At 45.7% G+C, this 24,352-nt stretch overlaps 4 protein-coding genes and 1 pseudogene across 5 annotated transcripts; 4 read left to right on the forward strand and 1 right to left on the reverse strand.

Moving 5' to 3' along the window:
* Positions 1-310: 310 nt before the first annotated feature.
* Positions 311-1,936, forward strand: LOC134023986 (trophoblast glycoprotein-like; annotated as a pseudogene).
* A 1,035-nt stretch (positions 1,937-2,971) lies between these two features.
* On the forward strand, positions 2,972-7,273 carry kdf1a (keratinocyte differentiation factor 1a). The gene is made up of 4 exons (XM_062466553.1): positions 2,972-3,403; positions 3,778-4,842; positions 5,246-5,323; positions 6,349-7,273. The coding sequence occupies exons 2-4, from the start codon at positions 3,798-3,800 to the stop codon at positions 6,432-6,434; spliced, it is 1,209 nt and encodes a 402-aa protein (XP_062322537.1). The 5' UTR covers positions 2,972-3,403; positions 3,778-3,797; the 3' UTR covers positions 6,435-7,273.
* Positions 7,274-9,386: 2,113 nt separating this feature from the next.
* nr0b2a (nuclear receptor subfamily 0, group B, member 2a) lies at positions 9,387-10,987 on the reverse strand. Its single transcript, XM_062466231.1, has 2 exons — positions 10,328-10,987; positions 9,387-10,101 (listed from the first exon to the last, which is right to left on the reverse strand). Exons 1-2 carry the CDS (start codon positions 10,923-10,925, stop codon positions 9,860-9,862), a joined length of 840 nt encoding a protein of 279 aa, XP_062322215.1. The 5' UTR covers positions 10,926-10,987; the 3' UTR covers positions 9,387-9,859.
* A 5,349-nt stretch (positions 10,988-16,336) lies between these two features.
* On the forward strand, positions 16,337-19,862 carry gpatch3 (G patch domain containing 3). The gene is made up of 7 exons (XM_062466555.1): positions 16,337-16,927; positions 17,315-17,766; positions 18,123-18,297; positions 18,860-18,919; positions 19,068-19,189; positions 19,279-19,406; positions 19,566-19,862. Exons 1-7 carry the CDS (start codon positions 16,501-16,503, stop codon positions 19,747-19,749), a joined length of 1,548 nt encoding a protein of 515 aa, XP_062322539.1. The 5' UTR covers positions 16,337-16,500; the 3' UTR covers positions 19,750-19,862.
* A 102-nt stretch (positions 19,863-19,964) lies between these two features.
* Positions 19,965-22,696, forward strand: gpn2 (GPN-loop GTPase 2). Of its 2 annotated transcripts, XM_062466557.1 has the most exons (6): positions 19,965-20,768; positions 21,046-21,202; positions 21,407-21,567; positions 21,936-22,066; positions 22,421-22,502; positions 22,556-22,696. In XM_062466557.1, exons 1-5 carry the CDS (start codon positions 20,349-20,351, stop codon positions 22,491-22,493), a joined length of 942 nt encoding a protein of 313 aa, XP_062322541.1. In that variant the 5' UTR covers positions 19,965-20,348; the 3' UTR covers positions 22,494-22,502; positions 22,556-22,696. The 2 variants fall into 2 exon arrangements, with proteins under 2 accessions (XP_062322541.1, XP_062322540.1); XM_062466556.1 differs by having other exon boundaries at positions 19,967-20,768; positions 22,421-22,696.
* Positions 22,697-24,352: the final 1,656 nt, after the last annotated feature.

Here is a 24,352-nt window from a genome sequence, read left to right on the forward strand (position 1 = left end):
TATGTACACACACAGACATACTTGTTCCTGCATAAATGCCTCGTGCCCCCCATCTTTAATTCAGCGGATAAGTAGTGTTCTGTATCTTTAAGAGAAACGCGCACCTGTTTTCCACAATATTCTGCGCGATATTTCAACTAGACTTTCATTCGGTATAGATCTTCTATTACTGTACACTAGTTGTACCACCATCTCTTCAAAAAACGTTATTTTAACATCTCACGTTTGTTAAAACCTTCACATTGCTGTGGGTTTAGGATTGGTTAGTTTCTATTTTTTAGCTATTTAAAAAAAATATCTTTTGGGAAATATGGGTAGTTATATTATGGCTATATTTTGTGTTGCGTTGCTTTGTGCACCTTACCCGTGCCTGCAGTGTCCGTTAGGCTGCGAATGTTTTGCAGCTACGCGCACAGTCAAGTGCGTCTCTAAGGATCTGCGCGCGGTACCTCAAGGTATTCCAGGATACACAAGGGCGGTTATCATCACTGGGAACAATATATATAGAATCGGACCGAATTCCTTCAATACACCGGAGAACGTCACAAACCTGATTTTGAGCAACAATGGGTGAGACATATTGTGAGCTACACATAATACACTGTGTATGTATAATTTTATGAGGATAAGACGTTCATGAAATACGTTAACTTAAAAACGATTGTCTGTCTAAAAGGCGACACACTACATGATGCATTGACTAATGAAGTAGATATGTTTTTCAACATGCCCTGTTTGTCTTCTCAGAATAACAGAGATTGCGTCTCACGTCTTCTCTGTCTTGTCTAACCTGTGTTACCTGGACCTGAGCTGCAACCGGCTGGCTCTTATCCACCCCGAGGCGCTCAGCATTCCTGGCAGCCCTCTCCAGGAGCTCAACCTCAGCCGCTCTCTCTACAACACCACCTCCCTGACTGACCTCACCACAGCCCTGCGCTGGGGGGGCTTGGGCGGGCTGCTCCGCCTTGACCTGTCTGGCAACCACCTGGTCCTCCTGCCCCCAGGCATGTTCTCCCACCTCCCCAGCCTGCAGCACCTCCTCCTGCCCAACAACTCCCTGGTGGCTGTCTACAACGGCACCTTCTCGGGCCTCCCGCGCCTGGAGGTGCTGGACCTGAGCCACAACGCCTTGAGCACCTTCCGAGCAGACGCCGTGCAGGAGCTGGCGAGGCTGGGCCGAGCCCGCGTCCTGCTCAGCCGCAACCCCTATACCTGCTCCTGTGAGATCCTAGACTTTGTTGTCTGGCTGAACAGCTCTCGGGCCGTGGTAGGGGACGTGGAGACCCTGAGCTGCAGCTCTCCTCAGGAGTTTCGGGGTACGCGTCTGAGGGGACTCGGGATACAGACCATAGGCTGCCGCGGTCCCATCCAGGGAGAGGTGGCCCACCTTTCCCTGCAGACCTCGTATGTGTTCCTGGGGCTGGTGCTGGGGTTTGTCGGCATGGTATTTCTGTTCGTTCTCTATCTCAACCGTCAAGGTATTCAAAAGTGGATGGTAGACATGCTGGACGCCTGTCGGGATGTGTTGGAAGGGTATCACTACCGCTACGAGATCGACTCGGACCCGCGGCTTGGGCACCTCTCGGCGGACGGCCGTCTGGGGAAGGTACCAGGGAACGCCCGCTTTGGTCAGGCTCCCTCGGACATGCGGTCAACACCGCTAGCTTTAGACAGCTGTCTAGTTCAAATCCCCACAGACACGCAGCTCAAACAGGTGTCCATCTCACCTCCCGTTGATTTGTGATTCCCCATTCAGGGACATGCGCATTTAGGGACATGCGAAGCTGTAAAATATGTTAAGTAGGTGTTAGTGATTTCTGACAAGATTTCTGAGATCAAATGTCACAACAAATAAATGTGAATTGTCTGGACACTGATACTGGCTAAAGGAGCTAACAGCTTACCCCGACCTCAATTACATGGATGCCACATATGATGATAAGTGCCTTTTAGTTTGAGGTACTGCTTCACTAATCCACCAACACGGACCCAGTCCAGATAACGAGCAAATCGTGACAAAAAACAGAGATCTTGTCATTATTTTTGTCCACATTATGTACAACATACTACATCATGTTTGTGTGAGGAAAACCTTCACAGACTGGTCAAACTGGTATAAACAGGGATTTTTTGCAATACACGTACATGGTAGGCTGTACATCATGATATGGATGATGCACAGTGTACATAGTCTGCATGTAAGGTGATAAAATGCAACTATTGTAGATTCATGCTTCTCAATAAAACGTGTTATCTCAATGATGTCTACCTGTAATTTTACACTTACACTTTACACTTAGTCATTTAGCAGACGCTCTTATCCAGAGCGACTTACAGTAAGTACAGGGACATTCCCCTCGAAGCAAGTAGGGTTAAGTGCCTTGCTCAAGGACACAACGTCATTTTGCACGGCTGGAAATCGAACTGGCAACCTTCATATTACTAGCCCGACTCCCTCACCACTCAGCCATCTGACTCCCTTTTCCTTTCATCTTAATAGGCTACATAAGTGAACAGGGAACTATGTTGCATAGCCCCCTTCCCATATTGCTCTGTTCTTGTCGGTTGAGGGGAGACATGATTAAACGTCTAGACAGAGGCCAAGTAGGACAGGATGAAGGATCTTGGTTGCACCTGCTGGCTTTGCAGCTCTGCATTTAGACTCACTCTCTCTATCCGTGTTCCCATTTCTGTATTGCAGGTTAATTAATGACAGCATCTGAGAAGAAATAATAGTTTATTTCCACCCTAAATGTTCGGGCAATCTGACCTAGTAAGTGTCACGAAGAGGCACATGTAAAATTACAAATATTTCATTCATATTCCGAATCGCATGTAAAATATTAGTTGACACAATTGAATCAATATCCGTCCTATTCTGTGACGTCACGGCTGTCTGTCGGATTGAAGATGTGTTCCATTTCAAAACACTGTGTCCTAACATGTGTCCTTGTAGCCTGACATGTACTTTGTTCACTCGCAGATAGCAGGTTACTATCATGATTTGGATTAGATCTTTCCAGCTTCTGCTGAGTTGGTTAACCGTTTCCATTCGTATCAGATCTGTGAATATGAGAGAGCAAGTGGGAATGGGAGGAGACAACTGTGGAAGGAATGCAAACCTGGACAACCTGTAGCCGCAGGTAACAACCTACACGGGAAGACTAGAGACTCGGAGAGAGCGCTACACTGTGGGATTTACCGACATGTTTTTAGACGCAATTGGCTGTAACTGTTGTAGTGAACACTTTTGTTGAACGACTGCTAACTTTTCCGCCGGCTGGCAGTTGTAAATCAGCCCAATCTCCTTTGGATTGAGATCTTAAAACTCGATCGAAAAAGCAAGTTTTCTGCTTGGACTTCCGTCATTTTAACAGAAATCCAAACGATTTCCTCATATGCGGTAAGTAAGATTGCGGTTAAGTTGTTTACTGAAATTACCAAAGTGCATTCCTGTGGGGCTCGACAGGTAGCTAACTTGTTACAAATATGATTGCTTAGCGGTGTGAGTCGTCCCGACATAACATTTCAACATGAGGTATAGCCTACTCTCCAGTTACAACGTTGTGTTTATCTGTATTGGGTTATATTGCCTCAGTGCAGACTACCGGAGTTGAGTTTTCACGTCAACATTTCATTTTCATTTAGTTGTGGTCTGTGAAAAATGTCCGTTTCTTGGAAGACGCCTATATGGAGTGTGTCAAAATATTGTATCACAAAAGTTGTCAGACGTCATGTGGGCAATGTCCGATTGTTTTCATTCGAAAACTTCGACAGGTCCCAACCGCGGTTGAGCCATGCCTGGTGCTCCTCAGCCGTCGCGCCACAGCAAGCAGTCCGCTGCCAAGGGCGACGGGTACAGACAGGGCCGCACCATCTCTAGGGACAGCAGCACCAGCCAAGACTCCTACAACAAGGACCCCTACGCGGCAGAACACACGCGCGATCACCACGCCGACAGATACCGCCACCCCGAGGCCCAGCCCGGTCGCAGGAGCGCCCATCGTCACGTGAACGGGCGGGGGTCAGAGACTCTGGGCTTCATCCCCGGGTCGGCAGATGCGCCCCAGGGGAGGCAGGCCTGCGGCTCCTGCACCTCGATGGGCTGGAGCGGCTGCAAGGCCCTCATCTGCTGCGTCCTCACCTGCGGCTTCTACGGCAGCCGCGAGCCCTGCCTGCCGGTGAACGAGAGCTCCACGGACCACGCCAATAAGGCCAACCCGGAGACCCGAGCCCTCAACGGCCTGGCCCTCTCCAACCCCACCTGCGGCGTCCCTCTGGAGGCAGACACCCAGCAGGCCAAGCCCTCCAAGCTGCCCACCAGCGACAGCTTCCGCTACCCGGACGTCCGCATCGCCGGTCAGACCGTGGTGTACCCCAGCCACTCGTCAACCGCCCCGAAACGCACCCGGACGGGGGGCAAGGGCGACAGCCAGCGCCCCATCAGCAACACCAGCCTGTACTCCCGGGACGAGCTGGACCTGGATGACCTCAGCGACACGGGCACGGACATCGACTCCCTCATCACCAAGAAGCTCCTGGAGCTGTACGCCCTGCACCAGATCGACCAGCTGGCCAAGTGCACCTCGGACTCGTCCTTCTCCCGCAAGACCAACGAGATCAGCGAGCTCATCTACAGCATCGCCCACGACTACAACCTGGAGGAGCAGGAGGCCGAGTGCCGGCTGGTGCACGGGGTGATCCGCATCAGCACGCGCAAGGGCAAGAGGACCAGGAGCACCCCCCAGGAGCCGCCGCCGCCCAGGGCCAACGGGCGCAGCGACGGGACGCTCCCCGACAGCGGCAACGCCACCATGACCTACACCAGCACCTTCAGCGACAGTAAGATTGACACCGTAACACCAGGGCACACTGGAAGCTCACGGGTCGTTTTATGAATGAGGCGGGGGGTGGGTCCGGGGGTGTTTGGGGGGGGGGGGTAGTTCTGGTTACGCTTCTGCCTTTTAGAAAGTGCAGAAACAGTGTTTGATTCATAGTCTTTTACTTGGATTGTCTGAATGTAGATCGTATATATTGCTACGCAATGAGCCTCTTATCCTGATTGCAACACCTGATGTGACACCATAGTCACAACTGACAGCATGCCAGGCGTGTCAGCCATTTTCCTGTGACTCATGCTTTTTAAAAAGGTTCTGCAGGTAGTCATTTGTGTCGGCTCCTGGTCACTCTGACCATGACGGTCATGTGCGGTTGTGTTGGTGACCCTGCTGTCTCTGCGCTACAGTGGAGCCGGAGGTGAAGGTGTCTGAGCGCACGCAGTCCGACGAGCTGGCCAGGAACATGAGGCACCACAGCGGAAGACGTGAGTCACCCTGCATTCTTATTTCCTTTGTTTGTTGACACATCGTCAAGCTCCACTCAGTCCTTGGCGATGCCGGGAATAGAGGCAGAGGGGATCTGCGAAAGCTGAACTCCGGCCAACGTCGAGCAAGAGCGCGAGGCCGTCGTGAAGTAAGCACATTGTTCTGCTTTTGCGAAGCGTTTCTCTGAGGAGAGGCGTGTGTTAGCTCTCCTCCACATACTTCCACAACAATAACGTGTTCCCACAGTGTTACAAATACCTGTTTAATAGGGGTGTTTTGGCCACAGTTTTCTAGGAAATGGCTCGACATAGCCCCCTAGGGACAGTCAGGTATGAACCTCCAAGATGGCTGACCAGTATGGAGACTGGTGGCCATGGTCATGGGCTGTTGTGCCCAGTACAGCTTCAGGCCTTCTCTCATCTCTGCTCTCTCCAGCAGTGTACAGTATCCAGTGGCTTGGATAGGACTGAGGGAGAAGCACATTCTTTCCTTTCTGTGTGTCCCGGTCATTAGCCACCCTACACCCCCCTGACAGCCCCCCTACACCCCCCTGTTCCTGGAGGGGGGAACAGGGGGGTGTAGGGGGGCTGGGGCATATCTCACCCCTCACCGAAGCGGCAGATCAGATCACATTAAACGCCTACCGCATAATGGTAGACGCTTTATTATGTCATTTGGTGAGGAACTCGGATTACAGATGGATTATTGTCCAACAGATCCTTTTTTGTTGTTGTGCAGTGGTGAGAATGTGAGGGAGTGTCTCGTTACAGCGCCTTTCAGAACACACCTTTCCTTCCTGAGGTGTGCCAGGGTCCCGGATTCTTCTGGAAACTTTTCATATATACCGTATATAGCCGTAGTTGGTTGTTTTTGCGTCCATCCATGTGATGCTATTTTGCATAGATTCCTATCGACACAAATGCACTGAGGATCAAATGGGACAGATTCCACCTGTTTGGTTCAGCTGTGATAACCCTCAGACGACCTGACGCTCAAACAACGGCGTTTTCTGCTTTCTCCTCAGTGAACACGTCCAGCTCCACGTTCTCCCCCTATCACAACGACAGCGAGGCCGACTCCTCGGGGGCGCCCCTGATCCACGTCCTCTGAGCGCCAGCCTCGCCACAAACACGGAGGGGCACGTTCGGCTTACAGCGGCGCCCGGCAGGACGGCTGGTAGAGGAGAGGGAGGGTGGGGGAGGGGAGGGGGGTTGTAATCTGTCCGATCCGCCACTTGTTTACTCGTCCCGCACGGTCCTGGCGTTTCTGGTTAAAGGGTCTCCGTGGTAACAGGGGCCTGGCTGTTTCCGCCCACATCTGTCCGGCTGAAGGGGGGTGATGTCACCGCGTCCTTCAGGATTCCACAGCCATCTGTAGCCCGGGCCAAGCCTGCAATGCAGCAGAGAGAGTGCTAGTATTGTAACGTGTTTAGCTGTGTGCTGCTGGTCCACTTGTCTGGTTCAAGGTGGACAACCCAAGTGGGGAACAGCAACAGGAGAAAACATCTTGTATGTTTGTTTTTTTTACTGGTGAAAAGCCATGAACGTTGTTTATAGATATTTGCATGCCATTTCGCAGCTAGCTGTTTTTTGTTCTGTTTATTACTTGCGATGCTATCTGATTTATCACTCCATGCCATTACAGAGACTCTTTCTGCCATTTGAACTCGGTCCAAGAGTGGGGAGAGACACGCCTGTGTGTGTATGCGTGTGCGTGCGTGTGTGTGTATGTATGTATTTCCACGTGCTTGTTTGATCGTATTCATTTCTCAGAGTCAGATTAGGTATTTTAAAGTCCTTTAGTAGGATTTGTACATTGTTTTTTCAAATGTAAATGTTGCTTCTTGGGTTGTTTAACTATCCGGGACATTTGGGTCTTGTATTGTTATTTTTTGGGAAAATGCTATGCAATTATTTTTTACCAAAATAAAAGATGAATATTATCCCCAAGCCTTGCCTTAGTATCTTGCATATGTATGAAATAAGTGTCAACATAATAGGTCAGTGACCTCTATAACATGGTAGAGGTTTAAGTGTTGTAATACTTACAAAAAAACCCACTGTGCTACACAAAACCTACCCAGGTAACGTGCTCTCAGAGCGAGCTGTGACTTTCGATACCTCTCCTTTCGTCCTACTGTACTCATTAGCACTGATCCACTCTGCTAGTCTCTCAACACACGCCATTGTTGAGCTCTTGGATTCTATGTGACGGCGAAGAGGGGGAGAAGACGACTGGTTTGTGTCACTTTTCCTCAGAGTCTCGTTTGTCTCTCGGGTTACTGTGCTGCCGGGCTCTCCTCTCTGGGTGTTCGTCAGGCAGCCTGTCTCCTCTCTGGGTGTTCGTCAGGCAGCCTGTCTCCTCCCGCGGGTAGGAAGAACCCGTTAAGCTGGTTCTGGCGAAATAAAGCAAACGAAATCCTGCTGTTGTCCAAGACGCTCATTACAGAGCAGAGTAGCACTAGAGAAAATTACTCTTGATTTTTCAAGTTGTTCTCTGAGGGTCCTATAACGTCTCTGTGCTCTTAGTACTTCTCTCCTGTTGGACCTGCGTGAGGTGTGATGGGTTACGTTGGGAAATGGGTTTCTATTTTGGTTGGAATAGGTGAAAGAAAATGTGGAACGTTTGTAAATGCTGACAGAACGGATCCTCAAATCCTGTAAAAGTCTGTAAACTTGATCTGAACTGAATTGTTCAGAGAACGTCATCAGATCGTTGAGAAAAGGTCCCCAAAGGAGAATGACTAGGCTGTATCAGACTGCATTGTGTGTTTGCTGCCATCCAATGGTGTTTTCTAAGTTAGGCAGTTGCTTGCAAGCTATTTTGTATGACAACCTTTCAACCTGTCTGTATATATAGGATATATATATATTTATTTATTTATTGTATAATATAATTATTTTATGTGAAACAATTTGTTGTATTCTGCTAGTTGTGTAGGCCTATATTTTTGCCAGGGTTCCAGATTCAGTTTCAGAGAACGGCAACCTTATACTGCTTTTAACAATGTTATTCTTTGAATAGTATTATTGAAGCTGCGTTGTTAAATCTTACCTCTCACCCCCTGCGAGTGTGTGCTATCAAAAGATGACACAAGAGGGAGACATGGCACCTCTACAGACCGAACTTGTCCTCCTGCTTTGACGCCAAAACAACAAAACTTTGCTAGTGTGGATCAGCAGAGAGCCAACAACTAAGTTACTTATAATCAACCACTAATAATAACTGGCGTATAGGTGTTGTTTTCCATCTGTTTTACCTATCTATCCTACTTTTCAGCATGTGAGTTCATGTTTGTATGATCACAAACGCTCGGTGTTTAGTGCCCTTTAGGCCAAGCTACCTCTGGTAACCTGGGTGACTCACCGCTGTGTCATTGACTCTGTAACGTCGTGGCACAATATGTGTGTGTGTGGACGGGGGGGGGGGGGGGGGGGGAGATGGTGCCAGGCACCTACTGTACGCAAGTAAGATAAGGATACCTGTGAGGTAACCAGAGATACCAGCTCAGGATGCACCAGGCACAACAGGAAATGGGGAAGGTTAGGGATGGGAAGATCAACTTTGTACGTGATTAATTAGGAGAAGTACATCTTTATCAAGATGACTGTACTAATACGTAGGCCAATATCATAAGTATACAACGTGCAATTGTGACATTGTTTTATATCTGGAAAAAAATGTGTGTATGGAGTCAGATTTCTGAGCGGTGAGGGAGTCGGGCTAGTAATCTGAAGGTTGCCATTTCGATTCCCAGCCGTGCCAAATGACGTTGTGTCCTTGGGCAAGGCACTTCACCCTACTTGCTTCGGGGGGAATGTCCCTGTACTTACTGTAAGTCGCTCTGGATAAGAGCGTCTGCTAAATGACTAAATGTAATGTAAATGTATTGATTTGGGTGAAGTGATCGAAGGTTGAGGTTAGATTTAAATAATTATCACTTGACCTCTGAGTGAATTTTAAAAGTAGTTTTCTTTTCTTCATGAGATTGTGTTTCAAAGCATATATTCTGAGTGTTTGTTACATAATTCATATTCACATCACGAGAGAGGCAGGTTTGCAGTTATTGTAGAAAAATATATTTATTCGCATAATCTGAGAGCATTACCAGAAATAAACAACAAAGTATGAATTCAAAGTTACACAAACAAGTGTGTTTTTAGACAGAACTCTTGGGAATCGAATTGGCCTTCACAACACGCCAACAGAATATCGAGACGTTTTATACTATCAACCACAGGAAATAGCAAAACGATGACAGACATAGCCTGTGTGACCTCAAATTGAAAAAGTAAAAAATAGCTAATTTAGAGTTGTATGTAAACAATAGCAAACTATTTATAATGTCTTCACGATGTGCCAAAGAAAGATGACTGTCACACCTCAAACACTCATAGGCACTCATTTATAGTTTTTCTATCCATAATAATTGCTTATTTGTCATTCCTTCATCTCACGAGGAAATGTCTCTTGACAGTCAGATTGTATGAAAGTAGGACTTTTGCCCAAATGTCCAGTTAGGCTACATTTCTGGACTACCTGCAGAAGAGCATGTCCACCAGCAATTCAAGAAGGTCAGCCTGGCCAATGACAGGCCGGAAGAACAGCTCAGTGATGAGGTTGGGCGTAATGGTTTTGAGCGTGGAGGCGGTCAGCAGGATGCGAGCGAAGCGCCCGCTGTCTCCGGGATGAAGAGGCTGGACAACCTCGCTCAGAGCGTGCTGCGCCTCTTGCTGTAAGCCCTCAATGAACACAGCTGCTTTTAAATCTGGAACATCTGTTAAATAAGCAAAAGTAAGATGAGTGACAATGTTCTATTATTTTCAATCGTCACAGTTAAGCCTAAACACCATGGGTATTTTTCGCAATCCATCTGATAATTGATTAGTTAATCTGAGTAAAGCAGTTTAGTGTTTTTCAACGATTAATTGTCATCACAGTTTAAAAAGACATTTCTCGTTTCTCGATTCGTATATTCAATCAGAAGGAATGGGGGAACTCACCAGGATTGAAAATGATGGTTCCCTTCAGGTATGCATACTCCTTGGGACTTAAATCCAAACTCCAGAACTTTTTAAGGCAAGACTTCAGTTTGCTCACCCCAGCCATGGTGGGCTGCTCTCTCTCCGTTCCCGAATATTCCTGACAGTTCAGAAGGATTCTCTTCAGCATGCTGTCAGCAGGGCTGTCGAGGACTTCGAAATCCAGACCTTCTTGGGCCAGACCCAATATGAATAGAGGTGCCCAACAGCTCTGAAGTAGCAACAGCTGGTCGTGTGGTGGAAGCTGGTTAAAAGCAGGCAGGTTTTTCATAAAATGGACGGTCTTCACCAACACCGCTGAAGCCTCTTGGCAAACCTCGGCTGGGCTTTTCAAGCACACCGTCCGTCGCGTCTCACAGTTGCATCTGTGTGGTGTTGTTTTGTTCTGGTTGTCGTGTCTCGTCTCACTGCCATCTGTGCGGCTGAGGATGTTGAACAGAATGGCATGAGAATGCCTTTCACTGTAATCTGAACAATGACATTCATTATCCATGGCGCGGCTGTCGAGAACAAACAAGGTCGTCGTTTTTTTTGTTTTTTTTAATCTAAAAATCTTCATTCGGTTAAAACGCTTCTCTTACAGACAGGCTCTTACTGAGTCTGAATGTTCTGGTGCTGCAACATCCCTCTGGGAGTCTTTATATGGCCCAGCTTAGTGAACCTTGACCTGTCAATACTCCCTCTGTAAAAAAATAACTGCCTGAACGCCCTGGCGGCTGACGGCCCTAAAGAGATAAATAAGCTTTTCTCAATGAAAAGCAACTGACACACCAGGGCATGTATATCAGGTGCACTGGGCCCTTATCTCTCAGGCTGTGTCATTACCGCAGGCTGTACCAAGCTACCAAGGACTGGGAGAGTCATCAGACTGAAAGTATATGGCCCCACTGGCTGACAGCTCACACCTAACGGTTGGAAGAGGCCAAAACAAACAGGGAGCATTGACCTACAAGGTAAGACCTCGAAAGACGAAGACAACCTTTACTCTCGATTGAGTGTCCTCCTGCAGTACATGAAGAGGAGCACGATTTTATTTTATGAGGACCATGTTATCCCTGTCTGTGATCAAATGAGCTATGTTGTAGTTTTGTGAAATATGAAGATGGACTACATTTACATTTAGTCATTTAGCAGACGCTCTTATCCAGAGCGACTTACAGTAAGTACAGGGACATTCCCCCGAGGCAAGTAGGGTGAAGTGCCTTGCCCAAGGACACAACGTAATTTATCACGGCCAGGAATCGAACCAGCAACCTTCTGATTAATAACCCGATTCCCTAACCGCTCAGCCATCTGACCCCCCCATGAGACTTGGATGATTATTCATCATGGCGCATGAGTACCTTTCAATTCCTAAAACTTAAATTCCAAAGGGTGATGTGTTCCATATAACATTGCGTTTTTACCATCATATTTTACAATTAATATTTGTATGATCCTATGCTCACACTGAGCAGATATTTCAAATAATTTGATGAATTATGTTTTTTTTTCTCAATTGTTTGTGTTAAACAGTTAACATGTAGCCCCAAACTGGAACACCTACACTCAAGACAAACAATACCTGACACAAAATCAACTATGTTCACCTAAACAAACAACTTGGCATCATATAAAATGTTTTAACACTTAATCAATCATTAAGCAATGTACCCTAACAAAGTTCTTTGCCCTTTACCATTTGTTGATTTGTTGATACAATAACATTTCATATTTTTTAAAGTTTTTTTGGGGCGAACATTTTCAATATATGCAAATAGTCCCCTCTTTTACAGCAGTCCATCTGCTCTTAAAATCCAATCAGAATGAGAGTGATTTCACCTGGCTAGAACTAGTTCACACTTTCCCCTGGGCTGATGATATGACTTACTGAAATTATGTTGGCAGTCATTTTATGCCAAGGCCCAGCAAGCTTTGCAAACACAAAATGTACGTCGCTCCCAATACTTTTGGCCACGGCTGTATATACCATAACAGTAGACGTTTACACATTAAGCTGTATTTATTTTTCTTAGAATTTTGTTTAATAAAATACAGTATGATGATAAAAATGTCCATTCAAGACCATGGATATCCAGAAATGAAGCCTTTTTTATGTATAATTTTGTCCTTTACAAATTACATGTAATCTGCACTCTATATACTAAGAATACAACATAAATAAAAAAAATAAAAACAAGCAAAAAAAACACTGCATAAACAAACAATGCAAAAAGACAACACTTCATTCGCTCCATTCGTTATTACCAATCAGGCCACGTGTTTTCATGAGCATCACATTAAACTTTTACATGTTTTCATTAGCCTCACATTAAACTTTTTCCCCTCACAATGCAGTGGGGAAAATATGTCATTATGTGGCTCATTGGAATGTGTACCTGTAAAATATGAATGAGGACATTGCTGGTTGAACAATTGCGCAAAGAAGCACAAGGTCAGAAGAGGTTCACAAATGGATTTGTATGAGTTGAGACCAAACGTTTGGTCATTAGCTTCCTGAAAGCAATGAGAAAATGACTATTTTGCAACTAAAAAAAGAACATTGTTGTGCTCGTTAGATTAAGGTGCAGATAAAATTGTTCATTTGCAAATTTTTGTGCAATTTTAGTTAACCCTCGTGCTGCCTTCGGGTCACATGACCCAAAGGTTCATAATGAACCATCGTTGTGTTTACCCAATTTTACCCAATACAAAAACAAATAAAAATAATTTTCTTTTAACATTTGCAATGTGGGGGGTCTGAGACAGCCCAACGGTTAAAAGAAAATGCTTCACTTTGTTTTTGTATGCGGTAAAGATGTCGCAATACGACGGTGGGTCACAATGACTGATGGGTCAGAATGACCCGAAGATAACACAAGGGTTAAAGTATCTCAGCAGTTGAGAAAAGTGTAACAGTAGAATCACCAGGACCTTACGAGGCGTGGGTACTCCCCCTCTAGAAAACCTTTAATACATGGATCTTAAATCAAAACAAAAAAAGTGCCTGGATTGTCATGAACAGCCGTCACCAGCAGTAAGCACATAGAGATCCTGGGAACAAATGTGTCTTGTTTCTGTCTGTATGTTCTTGTATCAGTGTATCAAGATGTTATTGTGTTAGTGGAAACCCCTTTTAATATGACTCTCTCTCAATTGTTATCTCTGCAGTGCCTGGCACAGAGTCTTCAGGATGATAAGACGTTTTATTATGATTTCGTTCAAAGCATCAGGATATGAATGAGGGATCATTGGTGATATGTCTGTGGGTCGTTTTTTTGGCTTGCCCAAGGTTTGGACATCCCTCTGTGTGCTTGATATTATCAAGTCCCTGACGTGCAAGCTGTCGCTTTACGAATGACAGACCACTTAGAGACTGTGTGGGAATGTTTGAACGTCTGAGACAGTTCCTGTCAAGGTCAGTTCACGTGGTGAATGGCCGCAATAAAGAGATTACAGGTGCCAGCCACCGGTAGTCACCTGAATCATGGGAATGTTTCAATAATCTCTGCTATCTCATCTGTACACCCAAATCATATTGGTGGTTATAGTTTGCGACCGTGTCTTGGCTTGAATTTAGACCTGTGTCACGTCCCCAACACATGTGGAGATGACACTAGTTTGCAATAACCAACTTCACTGAACAATTTCTCCTTCATATTGTTTAAAAGGTAGGGATGATAGACAAACATTCATATTCGGAGGGAATAAGCACATCTCATGATTAAATGTTTCTGTCCATATGAAAATGGTGCCTGTATGTACATGGTCAGGGAATGTGATCTACAGTACACTCTCTAGTCATCCAGCTGTAGTAATTCCCCAGGCATGCTGGCAGTAGTAAAAGCTTCAGATAAGGGATGTATTTATAAGTCTCAGGAGCAGGCTGAGCCAGGCACAGAGGACAGATGCTTATCACCGCACCGATCGTAAAAGAAAACTGACCTTCCTTGAAATGTTATATGGGCTTTGTGCCATCCTTGGAGACAGGTGTCGGGCAATGGCGCTTATCCCTGCCAGGATCTGCATCCCCGGGCCGCGGTAGCACGCGTGCACTCAGAGTAGCGGAGTTTAACTGCTGCACTTCGAATTCACCTCTTAAATGGAACAAATAGTGATGTGGAAGACTCAACAGGGTTTTTTCATAGTAACAAGGGACTCATTTATCTGCATTAATACGTTTATTTGTCTGTTACATTAACCCTCGTGCTGCCTTCGGGTCACATGACCCAAAGGTTCATAACGAACCATCGTTGTGTTTACCCAATTTTACCCAATACAAAAACAATTAAAATAATTTTCTTTTAACCTTTGCAATGTGGGGGGTCTGAGACAGCCCAACGGTTAAAAGAAAATGCTTCACTTTGTCTTTGTATGCGGTAAATCTGTCGCAATACGACGGTGGGTCACAATGACTGATGGGTCAGAATGACCCGAAGATAACACAAGGGTTAAGGCGACGCGTCGTTTAGTATTGTTGATTAATCCAAAGTTCTCCAAAGTTCCATATTGCCATGCACCTTAGCTACATATGCCGACTGATAGGCCTGTCTATGTGACTCAACATCACATGCAGGTTTATGAACAATATTTTTTCCTTTAATATAGGCTACCTCCATCTGTCCATTCTCTGTGGGTGTGGTCTGACCAGGATGCCCCGTCTTTGCTACCCCGTCCCTCCCTGCCCTCTAACATGATTTCTGTTTCAATTTAATTTAGTTTAATATGGATTTTCAATTAACCGCTTGTTCAGGCCGTTTTTTCACCTGATATAATGTGTACCCCCTCCCCTAACATGCAAAGGGTCAGTCCTGCCATCATGTGTGTTATTTTCTGTGTTCTTTTGGTCACAATGAACAACCTGAGATAATATGGAGGTGTCTGCTCTTCTCTAGCAAAAGTTACAGAGGGGAAACACATTACACCGTTTTTTCACCAATTGTTTTCATTGAGGTGCTTTAGTATCTTTAATACCGACCGTCCCTTCAACCCAGCACTGCATTAGCTACTCTACTGACAACGTATGCCTAATTTTTTAGTATCGTAAAGGACAGTGTGTAGCATTTTATTAGTAATCACTTATAGTAATTAATAGTTATATAGTCACATATATGAAAATTACACTATTAACACATTTGTTTACAATAACCAATTTCACAGAACAGTATTTCCCTTCGTTTGACCAGGTTCAGCAAGTATCTCTCTCACTCAGGTCATTCACCCTGAAGGGGATACAAATACCTGTTTGTGTGGTGGTCATGACTCTTGGCCTTGACCTACTGCAAATGTAAGGTTCAGATTCTCAAGGACACTAGCAGTGACATCGCCCTCTTGTGACGCTATCTAACTATCTGTGAGCGCTTCTTAGTAGACAAGAGCTCTCTCTGGCGACTGGTTTGACGTATAAGTGACTGGATTGTGCGCAAGCCCAAGATTGTATACTCACTAATTGAACAAAACTTCAGACTTGTATAAGACAGACCGATCCTTTTTGTCCTTGTATATCATAGCCCTACACAACCATAATACTCTGCCCATGTAATGACACTTCTCAAATTTACATTTATGCATTCAGCAGAAATGCGAATCAAATGTATCAATCTAGCCTACAATATGTGTATCTATAAACCCCCATTGGGACCTCTTAAAATGTGTTCTTGTTTACATTTGCTGTAGGCCTACTGTGGATACTGAATACAGAACACGTTATTCAATGATCTATAAAGTAAACGCAAAGACTTAAGTACTGTATGTTTGTGACACTCTTCACTCTCTTTCTATATTCCACATTGTATATTGCACTTCCACTCCCACGTGCACCCCATTGGTTCTTTTACGAGTCAAATCGCCCGGTGAGGCCGTGTCAAAAACTAACGTAGCTTACTACAGGTTTAAGTGACGTCACTCATTTCCCGTTAACTTGCGCCTAGACCCGATCTCCTCAGAGGACAAAGCAGAGAATAACCTCTCATTGACTTGACACCGTACTTTAATCAAGCGGTATATTTATCATTCATTACATACACAAATACAATACATAATGATTTGCTGTATTATTTAGACAACTCAGAATATAAAGAAAGAGTCTGCCAAGAAATACTGTACTCTGCGGAGGTTGGATGTAGACTACATTGTTCCCTTCAACATAAACAGCCATGGCGGATTCTTCCAGTCCGGCTGTGTATGTAGTTGTTAGTAATATACCTGCTGCGTTTCGATCCGCAGATCTTAGAAACTATTTCAGCCAGTTTATAGAAGGTGGCGGTTTCTTGTGTTTCCACTACCGACACCGTCCGGAGGTTTTGAAAGGGTCTGAAATCGAAGGACCTCAAGTTGACCAGACCAGGCAGAGTCAACCAGAGGAACCCGATCAAACGGATAAGGCACATTCGAACTCTTTGGAAACAGCAGAGAGTGGTTCATCATCGAAAGGCAAGACATGTTGTTGTGTAGTTTCGGTCCATTTGAAGGAGGCTGATCGATTTGTCAAATTGTACGCATCGAATCAATGGATCGACTCGAAAGGCTCCTGGCTCGCCAGACGTTGCGTTATTAAAAGAGTGAAGGTGTCGAACTCCACAGGTAAGTCATATTCCAATTATTCCTTGATTGATTAAATACTGTTTCGTTTTTCATTTAGACTACATTTTACGTAATGTTATGGTTGTTCGGTGCCGTCTTAACCCTCGTGCTGCCTTCGGGTCACATGACCCAAAGGTTCATAACGAACCATCGTTGTGTTTACCCAATTTTACCCAATATAAAAACAAATACAAATAATTTTCTTTTAACCATTCCAATGTGGGGGGTCTGAGACAGCCCACCGGTTAAAAGAAAATGCTTCACTTTGTTTTTGTATGCGGTAAAGTTGTCGCAATACAACGGTGGGTCACAATGACTGATGGGTCAGAATGACCCGAAGATAACACAAGGGTTAAAGGGTCTTCCCAATGCAATTTTATGTTTCAGATGACGATGGGTTCCCTTACAGAACGAAGTCAGAACAGAGACGCCGTGTGGCACTAACAGAGCGCTTTACCGAGGCGGATCTGAAAGCTCTACCGGAGCTTAATCCGCCCTCTCTGATGCCTTCTGGAAATGTTGGCACAACAATAAAGGTGTTCCTTCAGCTCATACAGTCATGCCGTCTGCCTCCACGCCTCATCCGCAAGCTGGGCCTCACCTTCCCCAAGACCAGTTGCAACCGACGCTACGGCAACGTGCCCTTTCAGTACCATGACACCAGAATAATGCCAGTCACGGAGGAGAGTGTGTTCACAGCAGATGGACAGGAGATATCTGGTCCTGGGGCAGTTGCCCCTCCACCGTCAGACGCCCAGGGTGGTTCAGCTGACCCCCCTCCCTCCACGCAGCAGACCCCAGACCCAGAGGAAGAAGATGTGCAATCAGATCCGGATGATGTGGGTTGATACCTGTAGAATGTAGCTAATCACAGGATGTGGTATCTGAATACTTGTGGAGACTTAAGTTAATGTGTTGACCCCCCCACCCACCCAATATTTTCCTTAACTCTGGCTGGCCTGTCCCCTGTGTAAAAACACTGTGTTGTATCATGGGCGTAGCTTTCATCATACATGAGTGGAACATGTCCCTCCCCCTTTTTGAAAACAGCAAATCTGCCCCCACCACCACCACGCCACACTTCTTATCCAGAAAATCGTATTTAACAGTCATTTTTAAAACCCGTCACACCCACATTCAGGCTGAATCAAATGTACTTCCCTGTCCTGTATGTTTGTTTTGTCTCTCCGCCCAGGACGAGGACCGCTGCGAGGAGTGGGAGCGCCACGAGGCCCTCCACGAGGACGTGACGAGCCAGGAGCGCTGCAAGGAGCGGCTGTACGAGGAGGAGATCGAGCTGAAGTGGGAGAAGGGCGGCTCCGGCCTGGTCTTCTACACCGACGCCCAGTACTGGCAGGAGGAGGAGGGGGGTGAGTAGAGGAGGAGAGGGGGGGGTAGATGAGGAGGGGGGTAGAGGAGGAGAGGGGGGGGTAGAGGAGGGGGGGGGGTAGAGGAGGGGGGGGTAGAGGAGGAGTGGGGTGAGTAGATGAGGAGGGGGGTAGAGGAGGAGGGGGGGGGGGTAGAGGGGGGGGTGAGTAGAGGGGGGGGTAGAGGAGGAGGGGGGGTAGAGGAGGAGGGGGGTAGAGGAGGGGGGGGGTAGAGGAGGAGGGGGGTGAGTAGAGGAGGAGGGTGGGGGTAGAGGAGGAGGGGGGGTAGAGGAGGAGGGGGGGGTAGAGGAGGAGGGGGGGTAGAGGAGGAGGGGGGGTAGAGGAGGAGGGTGGTGGTTAGAGGAGGAGGGGGGGGGTGAAATTTGCAATTTGGAAATAACCTGAATCGTATATTTATAATCAAATGTATTTGTACAGCTCTTTTTAGAATGTTACAGAGGGCTTCACCCACGCACATAGAACTGTACCTAAATATCACCTATGTATAGGTGATGTACTGCATCATATATATAGTGGTTGCTTATAACTCTGCTCCTTTTCATAGATTTTGATGAGCAAACAGCGGACGACTGGGATGTGGACATGAGCGTTTACTATGATAAAGGTAACCTGACTTTACGTGGTTTTCCTCCATGGTCTGTTACAGTGAAAACTGTATTGAAGACTTGTTGATTACCAAGTGGTCTTACTTGAAGGGTAATGTAAAGTAGGCCAGGGCTGTATCACCCAGACAGGATGTCTTTCTGTCACAGACGGCGGGGACATGGATTCCCGGGACTATGTCCGCATGCGTTACGAGAAGAGGATGAGGGAGGGGCTTGAGGACCGGTCCGGACGCGACCGACCAATCGGCAGCTTTGAGAAGTTCACAAAGGTAAAGTCCTTGTGCCTGTCTGGCTGATGTTGCCTGTGTTGGGCTACATGCAGTGCATGGCTGATCCCCTTCATGTTCTCCTTCCTCAGGGGTTTGGTCGGCGTGTGATGGAACAGCAAGGCTGGAAGGATGGGGAAGGGCTTGGAAACAGCCAAGCAGGGATCCCAGATGCCCTTGAGAATGAAGGACAGCATCCTAGATGCAAAAGGGGATTTGGGTGAGTGACACATGAATTACCATGAACTGTAGAGCTGGTAAAGAATGTAAATGTAGAAAGTGCATTTCTGCTGTGTAGAAGATGCACCTCTGTTTATGAATGCATTAGGGTATTAGGAAGTATATTTGAACTTATACAAAAATGCAATTTTTTGTGCAGGTATCATGGCGAGAAGCTGAACTCATACTTTGTGAAAAAGGCCAGAACAGACTTCCATATAACGACGAAATACGATGAACCCAAAGACATTGACCAAGGTGACAGCCTACTTAGACGGCAACCGACAACCAGCATGAAATACAGAGAATGGCAGCCAGGAGGCAGCGTTGGGCCAAAAAGATGACATTAGTGAACGTGATTTTATATTTTAGGTTTCTTCGAGCTTCTTTAGCACAATATGTTGTATTGAATGCATTATATTTGTTGTTGAATAAAACACCTTGTGATATTTTTCAATTATTTAAGTTGTGCAATTACTTAACGAATACCCCATAAAAAGTGTAGATGCTTTTATTTTGACATCAATGACCCGGAAATACTAGCCTCCGAAAACAACTTCAACGGCGGCAAGTGTCAATGGCAGCTAACATTCACTGTCCCCTTACTTCAGAATACTACTTGATGACATTAGTTAATGGTTATTAGTGTGTACATATTTCTAAGAAGGTCTCTCGTCTTCCCGTGGAGGTCTTAGGTGGAGAAGACTGCTAGATTAAATTGGCGATTGGTGTTGCTTCTAGCAGTAACTTGTTTACATGAGTTGCGGAATAGACTGGATAGCTTAGAGATCTGGGTAGCGTTAGCGATTTAATATATTTGTTTTGTATCTTTGTACATAGCAAGATGTTCAGGGGTCAGAGATAGCTATCTTTTCGTTTTATTTATAGTTTCCTCCTTCTAGCTGTGACCTGTCAAGCGTATACAAAGGCATTCAAAGCAACCATGTCAGCAGAGCCGACACAGCCTCAGTCATTACGCTTTGGTCAGGTGGTGATTGGACCTCCAGGTTCTGGCAAAACCACATACTGCCGCGGAATGCAGGAGTTTTTGGGACACCTCGGACGCAAAGTGGTTGTAGTTAATATGGACCCTGCTAACGAGAGGATGCCTTATACCTGCGCCGTGGACATTTCAGAGCTGGTCACATTAGATGATGTGATGGAGGGGTTGAAGCTTGGACCCAATGGCGGACTTCTGTACTGTATGGAGTATCTTGAAGCGAACTTGGACTGGCTTGAAGCTAAGTTAAAACAACACAGTGACTGCTATTTCTTGTTTGACTGCCCGGGTCAGGTAGAGCTTTACACCCACCAGAGCTCTGTGAAGAACATCGTGGCTCAGCTGGGAAAGTGGAACTTCAGGGTGAGTTGTCTCTGGATCTCTGGATTGATAAAGGAAAAAGTATATATGTGTGACGAGATCCTGTGTCACTTTAAACTGTTACCTCCTACACATTCTATAACTTACCTGTGCATTACATCCCATGAATACCTCCTACCTTTACCCCGTTCATTTAGTCTTGATTAAAACTATACGAGTAAGTAGTGATATCGATTTACCTGTAGAAATCTACTTCTCAGTGTTTAGAGTGTTTAGAGTAACAATGTGTTCTGCTCCGTTGCTAACTCCCTTGTCTCAGCTAGCTGCAGTGCACCTGGTGGACTCTCACTACTGTGCCGACCCGGCCAAGTTCATCTCGGTGCTGTGCACCTCTCTGTCCACCATGCTACACGTGGAGCTGCCCCATGTCAACATCCTCTCCAAGATGGACCTCATCGAGCAATACGGAAAACTGGGTGAGTCGGGGGGCTTGGGTGAATATTAGGGACAGCTACCCCATACACTCAACACCGTGACCATGAACTGAGGGAAAAAGTTAAGCCTTAGTTTCCATCCTCAGCCAGTCTGTGTATTTGTACAAGCTTACATATCAGATGTTTTTGATAAATTGCTACATTTTGGAGAGGTACTGAACATGCTCTCTTTTTCTCCCGGCTCAGCCTTTAACCTGGACTTCTACACCGAGGTCCTAGACCTGACCTACCTGGTCGATCACTTGGCAGCCGACCCCTTTTTCAAAAAGTTCCACCACCTGAATGAGAAACTGGCAGAAGTGATTCAAGACTACGGCCTTGTCTCCTTTGTCCCCCTCAGCGTACAGGTGTGCTACATCTAATATACATACCTGATAATACAGTGTAATATACCCATGCTATAATATAAAACCTTTTGTACCTGTAATATAATATATCTAATATACATACCTGATAATACAGTGTAATATACCCATGCTATAATATAAAACCTTTTGTACCTGTAATATAATATATCTAATATACATACCTGATAATACAGTGTAATATACCCATGCTATAATATAAAACCTTTTGTACCTGTAATATAATATATCTAATATACCTGTACAGAACAAGTAACAACAACACACATTTTAGCAGTTTAACAGTTTAGAGGTGAAGGTGTTCCCGGTAAGGCATGGCCTCTGACCCCTGACCCCTGCTTGGCCTCCAGGACAGGGAGAGCATGACTCGGGTGCTGCGGACGGTGGACAAGGCTAACGGCTACTGTTTCGGCGACCTGGAGGAGAGGAACCTGCAGGTGATGATGTCGGCCGCAGTGGGGGCAGACTTCCAGTTCAGCTCGTATCCTTCCCTTTATTTATATCTGTAATTTTGATACCTGTATTGTTTATGTATATATATACAGGTGCTGGAGACCTTAGTCCTGCTCCTCTATACTGTCTCGCTGGATCCAAACATAAAGATACTTTGTTGTGCAGCTCAAGGAGCTCAGTAGAGCTGGGGGGAAAATAACTTTATTGATTCCTGGGGGAAAAATAACTTTATTGATTCCAGGGGGGAAATAACTCAATTCATTCCAGGGTGGGAAATTGCTCTGTTAGAGTTGCATAAGCTGCAACAAAGTACAAAATATATAGAAAAGACTGAAGCTCTTCGATGGCGGTTGAGTGTTTTTCCGTAACACGTCTCCTTCAGAACTTTAGGGGTGCAGGAGAGGTACGTCAGGCCAGGGGAGAAGACTGTGGAGGAGGAGGTGATGGATCAGTAGACCCAGAGGTGGATGGATGCTTCTGGTTCCTGTTCTGGAGGGTGGCAGGATGTCCTGGGGCCCCTGGCCCACGTGACCACCTGGGTTATCAAGACTGTGCTCACACTGCAACACCACTGTCCAGACACGCATTCTGTTATCTCAGAAAGAAACTGTTAGCAAGGACCTGGATTAGCAACAAACTGGAAACAGTGATTCAGGATGCAAACATTATTCAAATTAGCAACAATGTTACTGAAAGCAAAGTATGTGATTTTATAAAAAAAAAATAATTGTAAAAACAACTTTGCTTCTGTGGATTGATGAATAAAAGTCGTAGAGTTGATATAATACCTAAATAGTAGTTTACTGTGTATTGTGTCTAAATAGCAGTTTACACACTACTGTGTGTTGTTTATGAGGATATGAAAGTTGTGATTTTGTTGATGTTACACATGATGATCCTCTGTTTGACGGTGCCTGATCTGCCCACCTGTTGCAGAGTCTTGATAAAGGGGTGGAAAAAGCGAGGGACTGGATGACTGGATGATATTGATGTCCTCATGATGCGCTACAGAAAATATTTTAACTCTTTCCGTCCAAAGTTGGTTCTTTTCACTAATGTGGTAGGGAAACGATTAAGTATGTTTCGTCCTTTGAAATAGGCCTATATTATGTGCATTGTTTAATGAACCAGTTGACGATAACAACACATTAATAATTCGTTTACATTTTGTCTCCATGGTCAAAATTGCGTTGACGGTAAGCGGCCCTTTTCCCATTTAAAACGTAAATTTGAAGCGGAGTTTCATCACCAGTGGCCAGGAGGGGGCGTAAGTGTTCCCAAATCCGCGTCCCAGATCCCTGAATATCTACTCCTGTTTTTATTAGTGGCCACAGCAGAATAACGAAGTCAGGCGGGGAGAGGAAGCCACATTAAATCTGTGTTTCTGCACAACTGGCCCCTGTCTCTGGTCTCAGGCAGAGAAGCCTAGTTTCTTGCTAAGCAGCCAGACCTTGTACTGTGCTGGAAAGTTGAGCTATAAAAGCGGTATTCCATCATCCATTAAGCATACCCATATTTAGATCAAATATAGATGATTGTCTTTTATGTTGGTTTAGTTTAATAATTTCGTTTTGTTCTTTGCAGTTAAAGAGGCAGACTACTTGAGGTTTGCAGTGTGTGTGTGTGTGTTTGTGTGTGTGTGTGTGCTCTGAGAATGTATTTGGTGTGTTCCTAGTGGCTGTCTGGACCTTTGGTTTATATTCTGCTGCTCCGTATCCATCATTGCAGTGGGCAGGGGGTGTGTGTCAGGGGGAGACTACGAGCTTGAATTTGTGATGAAGTATGGGAGACTGTTCAGCGGTACTTCCTGCCTCATAGGAGCCGGCCAGCCGGCCTGAAAACTGATTACCTCCAGGGCAAGAACGGGAAGGGGGGTGCGTCAGCCAAAGAGAGGGAGGGGGATTGCGAGAGAAAAAGAGATGCGTGTCTGAATCAGTGACTGCCTGAATATGAAAGAAAACGACAAGAGGCCTCATAACCAACCCTCCTACGTATGTTGCGAAGCACCATTCGTAGACTTGAAAAAAAAAACGTTCATATGAACCCTTCATTGACAGATGAGAATGAAGTAGGTTATGTGAATACAACGTGTACCTTATTTTATGTGTATGGATTTAAATCAATGTCTGAAGAGCACAGACGCTATTGATGTTAGATACGCGTCCCTTTTCAAGGCAAGGTCAGGGTTAGCTAGAACGGTTCAATGTTGGCCGCTGAGAATGCTGCGCTCTCTCCGCCCATCCCCCACACTCGCAAGAAGAGTGTTTCTGCTGCTACCACGGCTGCCGCTTGGTGGGAGAGACAGACAGAGAGG

The sequence above is a fragment of the Osmerus eperlanus genome, chromosome 7 (genome assembly GCF_963692335.1).
Source record: "Osmerus eperlanus chromosome 7, fOsmEpe2.1, whole genome shotgun sequence".
Lineage (NCBI taxonomy): Eukaryota > Metazoa > Chordata > Actinopteri > Osmeriformes > Osmeridae > Osmerus > Osmerus eperlanus.

Bases quoted from the DNA above. Each gene is read 5' to 3' on its own strand.
- kdf1a (XM_062466553.1), top strand. From the start codon at position 3,798: ATGCCTGGTGCTCCTCAGCCGTCGCGCCACAGCAAGCAGTCCGCTGCC. The intron at 4,843-5,245 runs GTAAGATTGACA...TCTGCGCTACAG, and splicing joins CACCAGCACCTTCAGCGACA to TGGAGCCGGAGGTGAAGGTG. The intron at 5,324-6,348 runs GTGAGTCACCCT...CTTTCTCCTCAG, and splicing joins GAGGCACCACAGCGGAAGAC to TGAACACGTCCAGCTCCACG.
- nr0b2a (XM_062466231.1), bottom strand. From the start codon at position 10,925: ATGAAGATTTTTAGATTAAAAAAAACAAAAAAAACGACGACCTTGTTT. The intron at 10,102-10,327 runs GTGAGTTCCCCC...CTTATTTAACAG, and splicing joins AACCATCATTTTCAATCCTG to ATGTTCCAGATTTAAAAGCA.
- gpatch3 (XM_062466555.1), top strand. From the start codon at position 16,501: ATGGCGGATTCTTCCAGTCCGGCTGTGTATGTAGTTGTTAGTAATATA. The intron at 16,928-17,314 runs GTAAGTCATATT...TTTATGTTTCAG, and splicing joins GAAGGTGTCGAACTCCACAG to ATGACGATGGGTTCCCTTAC. The intron at 19,190-19,278 runs GTAAAGTCCTTG...CTCCTTCCTCAG, and splicing joins GCTTTGAGAAGTTCACAAAG to GGGTTTGGTCGGCGTGTGAT.
- gpn2 (XM_062466557.1), top strand. From the start codon at position 20,349: ATGTCAGCAGAGCCGACACAGCCTCAGTCATTACGCTTTGGTCAGGTG. The intron at 20,769-21,045 runs GTGAGTTGTCTC...CCCTTGTCTCAG, and splicing joins TGGGAAAGTGGAACTTCAGG to CTAGCTGCAGTGCACCTGGT. The intron at 21,568-21,935 runs GTGTGCTACATC...CTTGGCCTCCAG, and splicing joins TTGTCCCCCTCAGCGTACAG to GACAGGGAGAGCATGACTCG.